Here is a 5,197-nt window from a genome sequence, read left to right as displayed (position 1 = left end):
TCAAGTGAGAACTGACAGAGACATAAACCCAGGCACTAGAACTGGGGATGGAAGCTGAGAGTGGTGGCTTGCCCTTTAATCCTAGCACTTGGGAAGGGAGCCAGAAGGATGGCTGTTGAGCTCAAGAGTAGCCTGGCTTACAGAGTGAGACCTTAAGATCTCAAAGATAGGGACTCCAAGTGTGTGTGAATGCCAGATGCTTTATGATTTGTCCTCACAAGGACATTTTGAGAGTTAAATGTGTTTTGTATTGCACTTTGGGAGGTATGGTCACATCATATTGGTCTCACCTGGGTTCAGTGTCTAGCTGTCCTTCAGCAACGGCAATGGCCAGCTTATTTACTGGCTAATATGTCTGTCCTAATTTACTTTCTATTGCTGTGATAAATACCCACACCAAGGCAACTTGGAAAGAACACAGTTTATTTCCACTTACACTTTAATCTCTCACTGAGAGAAACGGTATCAGCAACTGAAGCAGGGGTCATGGAGAAATGCTGCTTACTGGCTCGCTCCGTAAGGCTTGCTCAGCCTGCTTCCTTACACAACCTGCCCAAGGATGGCACCACCACAATGGGCTGGGCCCTCTCACATCAGTTATTAATCAATAAAATGCCCATGGGGTCGGGGGTTGGGAAATCCACCAGAGGCCATTCCAATGAGGGCATGTTTCTCATTTTTGGTTCCCTTGTCCCTTATGACTCTAGCTTAGAGACTCACTAGCACACTGTTCACAGGACATTTGGGTTGCCTGTACTTTCTATGGAGGCAGGAAGAAAGCCACACACATTAGATACCCTCTCAGGGTCTTGTACAACTCAGTCTTGCCAGGGTTTAGTCCTCAGACCAGCCAAGCCTGCCTGCCAAAGGGGCAACCATGTTCCTCCTCCTGGCAACACAGGCAGTGTGAGGTACAAGAAGGCAGGTCCTCCGACCTTTCTGTGTGGACTATGTGGTACAAATGTCATTTCAACATCAATGCCCTTCCGCTTTGTCTTTAAAATAGAGTTCAGTAGCTGCTCCAGGCTTTCTCCAAGGACAGGAAACTTGTCCCTCTCTTGATGATTTCTTTTTTTTTTTTTTTTTTTTTTAAAGATTTATTTATTTATTATATGTAAGTATACTGTAGCTGTCTTCAGACACCCCAGAAGAGGGTGCAAGATCTTGTTACGGATGGTTATGAGCCACCATGTGGTTGCTGGGATTTGAACTCCGGACCTTCGGAAGAGCAGTCGGGTGCTCTTACCCACTGAGCCATCTCACCAGCCCTTGATGATTTCAATATCACATGCCAAACAGGGAATCAAACAGAGGGGTCATATTGTTTGGGTATTATATGCTATATTCTGAGCAAATCTTACTAATTGTCCAGAATTATGGGAACAGCTTTGATTATTCCCCTAGGTAAGTGTGCAATACTTGCTCAGAGGCCTGCAAACATACAAGATTTCCCAAACTGCTTTCACTAGGAGGAAACAGTCAAGGTATTCCATTGGTAACCCACTTGTTCATGGCCATGGCCAAGAGGCCAAAAGTTGGCCTAACACAGGGAGTTGAGAGATAAACACTCAAGTTCTTATGTGAGATGGGTGGGGTTATCACCCAGCTGGTTACTATACTATATCATTTTGGGGATTTCTTTATACCAACATCCTGCCTCTGTTTCTCTCTCTCTCTCTCTCTCTCTCTCTCTCTCTCTCTCTCTCTCTCTCTCCTTCTAGCACAAGTTTTTCAAGACAGGGTTTCTCTGTGTAGCCCTGGCTGTCCTGGAACTCACTCTATAGACCAGGCTGGCCTTGACCTAACTGAGATCTGCCTGACTTTGCCTCCCAAATTCGGAATTTAAGGCATGAGCCACCACAGCCTTGGCTTCCTACTGACTCTTAGACAGAGGAAATTAGCTCTCTCCACAAGGCTCCTTCTTTTGCCCTGGATGTCTCTGGTTTAGATATTTCCTAGATACTTCTGGCTTTCAACTGGCTTGTGGTAGAATAGATACAAACAAACAAACATCATTTCCTGACTATCTGATCAAAGCAATCTTTATTTAGAGGTGCACAAGGGGCTGACCAAACAACTACCTCCCCCTAAGTTGGGGTTTCAGAGAACAGCCCCCTCGCTGGCTTTTGAGGTCTCATTTATGGGGAAGGGTTAGGGTTGTTAGAAAACAGCTGTTGAGATTATTGGCTGTCAGCACCTGGACAGAAGGGGGTAGGGGACAACTGTGATGGTTTGAATAGGCATGGCCCCCCATAGACCCAAGTGTTAGAATGTTTGGCCCATAGGGAGTGAGACTATTAGAAGATATGGCCTTGTTGGAAAAAGTGTGGCCTTGTGGGGATGGGCTTTGGGGTCTTCTACACTCAAGCTATGCCCAATGTGGCTCACAGTCTCCTGCTGCCTATGGATCAAGATGTAGAACTCTCAGTTCCTTTTCCAGTACTATGTGGGCTTGGATGCTGCTGTGCTTGCCTCCATGATGATAACGGACTGAACCTCTCTGAAACTGTATGTCAGCCTCGACTAAATGTTTTCCTTTATAAGAGTTGCCTCTTGTCATGGTGTCTCTTGGCAGCAATGAAACTCTAAGACAGGGAACTCAGGGCTCAAGGCTGCCTGTGAGGTAGGTTAGTGCAGGAATGCATCGCATGGAAAGGGAGTCACCATAGGTGTCCAGGAGTTTAGCAAAGCAAAGCGGTGGGTATATACCATGGGGTCACAAGTTCAGCACAGGTTGAGAAACATGGTTTGCAGGACGCATTAGGTTTAGGAAACAGAAACTTATTCTTGTAAGGTATGGAGACTTAATATAACAATGTTTAACAATGTGGCTCCTTAACAACTATGGCTCCTTAACAACAATGTGGCTCCTTAACAACTATGTGACTCCTTAACAACTATGGCTCCTTAACAACTATGTGACTCCTTAACAACTATGGCTCCTTAACAACAATGTGGCTCCTTAACAACTATGGCTCCTTAACAACTATGTGGCTCCTTAACAACTATGTGGCTCCTTAACAACGATATGGTTCCTTAACACCCAACGATGTGTGGATTCTGTTTTGGTGTGACAGCTTTCTTCCCATTTATTTTTCTAAGGAGTGAGCTGTGATTTCTAGCCATCTTTTTCCCAACTGCTCAGAGTCTCCCCAAACAGACAACCTCCAACAACGAGGACTCCATTGGAGGTTTATTGGTGGAAGTAGAAGAGCATCTTGGTGTTAAGTACCATATCATCGCTCCCATGGTTACTTGGCCCACTGCAGGAAGCAGCATTGTAGGAGGCAGAGCAAACACATAGAAGACAGGGCTGACACCCCACTCTGGCTAGGTATTAGGGTCCCAACAAGTTCTCTCCTAGGGAGCTGGCTACAGGAGCCTGCAGGAAGTTCTCACATGAGTCCTCTTGTTCCCAGAGACTGTGAGTCAAAGCGGCTCTCATGGGCATACTAGTTGAAGATGCCACCAGCGGGGTTGTCTTGCAGTTGCCAGAGTTGTCTGTTTCTGTGGCAGTATTCCTGAGGGAGTCAGCGATTCCCGGGTCATAGAAAGCAACAGAAAAGAAGGAAATAAATGTTTAAAATCACGTAAGGGCTGGAACAATGTCTCAGCAGTTAATAGCACTTGCTACTCTTCCAGAAGGCCTGGGTTGGGTCCCCAGAACCTACCTGGCATCTTAACCTGTCTATGACTCCAGTTAGAGAGACTCTCATGTCCCTTTCTGGTCCCCACAGGTACTATGGGCAAAATGACCACTCACACAAAACATTCTCCTTAAATAAACTCTTTTTAAAGGCTGGAGTGGTTAAGTGGTTAAGAGCACATATTTGTCTGCCAGAGGACCTGAGTTCCAGGCTAGCCCAAGTTACACAGTGGAACTTTGTCTTAGAAAAAAACCAACAATACAGGACCTGATGGTGCATGCGTTTAATCTCAACACCAAAGAGGCAGAGGCAGAGGAAGCAGACTGAGTTTAAAGATAACTTGGTCTACATAGTGAGTTCCAAGCCAGCCAAGAACTAAACAATAAGACAGTCTCAAAAACAAAAACAAAATAAACCCAACCAAACAACTAATCAGAAAATCCAAAACAAACAGGCATCTGTTAATGCACTCCTGTGATCCCATACATGGCAAGTGGAGGCAGGACAGATCAGTAGTTCAAAGTCATCTCCTGTCTCGAAAAACAATAACAACAACAAAACAAAATACCCAAACAACAACAAAATAACCCAAGAAAGCTATGAAGAGGGAAAAAAAATCAACTTAAATCACTAGGAAATGATAAGAGAAAGTGATGACTGTGTATCCCACTAAGAAACCATAAATATTTTTTATTATTTTATGTGTATGGGTATGTTGTAGTTTAAATATTGTTGGCCCAGGAAGTGGCACTATTAGGAGGTATGGCCTCGTTGGAGGGTTTGTCACAGTTGGGATGAGCTTTGAGACCTTCCTCCTTGCTGCCTGGAACACAGTCTGTTCTTGACTTCCCTTAGATGAAGATGTAGAACTCTGAGTTTCTCCTGGGCCACGCCTGCCTGGAAGCTGCCATGCTCCCTCCTTGATGATAATGGACTAAACCTCTGAATCTGTAGGCCAGCCCCAATTAAATGCTGTCTTTTATAAGAGATGCTCTGGCTATGGTATCTGCTCATAGCAATGGAGCCCTAACTAAGGGTGTTTCATATTCACGTGTATCTGCTCACCATCTGTGTGCCTGCTGTCTAAGGCGGCCAGAAAGACCCGAAACTAGAGTTACAGACGTGTGCTCCCCTGTGGATATGGGAACTCAGCCCGAATCCTCTGGAAGGGATCTTAACCAATGAGTCATAACTTCAGGTCCGAAGAAAGGAAACTTTTTGGAGGCCAGGGCAGGCTTATGGCAAGATCAAGTCTATTCAGAGCTACAGAGCGAAACCCTGAGTCAACAAAACAAAACAGACAGACAAGCAAACAAAACCAGGGGGGCAGGGCTGGGGGTGTGGCTGAGTGGACATCGTAGGGATTGACTGGCATGCAGGAAACCGTGCTGGCACAGTCTATGCTAGCACTCGGGAAGAAGAGGCAGGAGAATCTGGAGTTTAAAGTCAGCCAGTCAGCTCATGGTGGCGGGGAGGGGGGGAGATAAGAGAGGAAAGGAGAAAGGAGGGAAAGGAGAATGGAGGGGAGAGGAAGGGAGGGAGAGAGAAGA

General features: G+C 45.7%; 1 protein-coding gene across 2 annotated transcripts in view; it reads right to left on the bottom strand.

Annotated features, from left to right (window-relative positions):
• Positions 1 to 3,337: 3,337 nt before the first annotated feature.
• Fam71f2 (family with sequence similarity 71 member F2) overlaps positions 3,338 to 5,197 on the bottom strand; it is a 9,408-nt gene continuing 7,548 nt past the window's right edge. The window contains exons 5-6 of one of the 2 annotated variants that reach the window (XM_029535648.1): positions 4,699 to 4,704; positions 3,338 to 3,521 (exon numbers count right to left, since the gene is read on the bottom strand). In XM_029535648.1, coding sequence (XP_029391508.1) covers positions 3,338 to 3,521; positions 4,699 to 4,704 — 190 coding nt within the window. The remainder of the gene's footprint in view (positions 3,522 to 4,698; positions 4,705 to 5,197) is intronic. The other variant, XM_021191769.1, reaches the window with a different exon arrangement.

This window comes from Mus pahari, chromosome 2 (genome assembly GCF_900095145.1).
Source record: "Mus pahari chromosome 2, PAHARI_EIJ_v1.1, whole genome shotgun sequence".
In the NCBI taxonomy this organism is placed as follows: Eukaryota; Metazoa; Chordata; class Mammalia; order Rodentia; family Muridae; genus Mus; species Mus pahari.
Note: the sequence above shows the minus strand (reverse complement) of the source record. Positions and strands in the feature narration are given on the sequence as shown.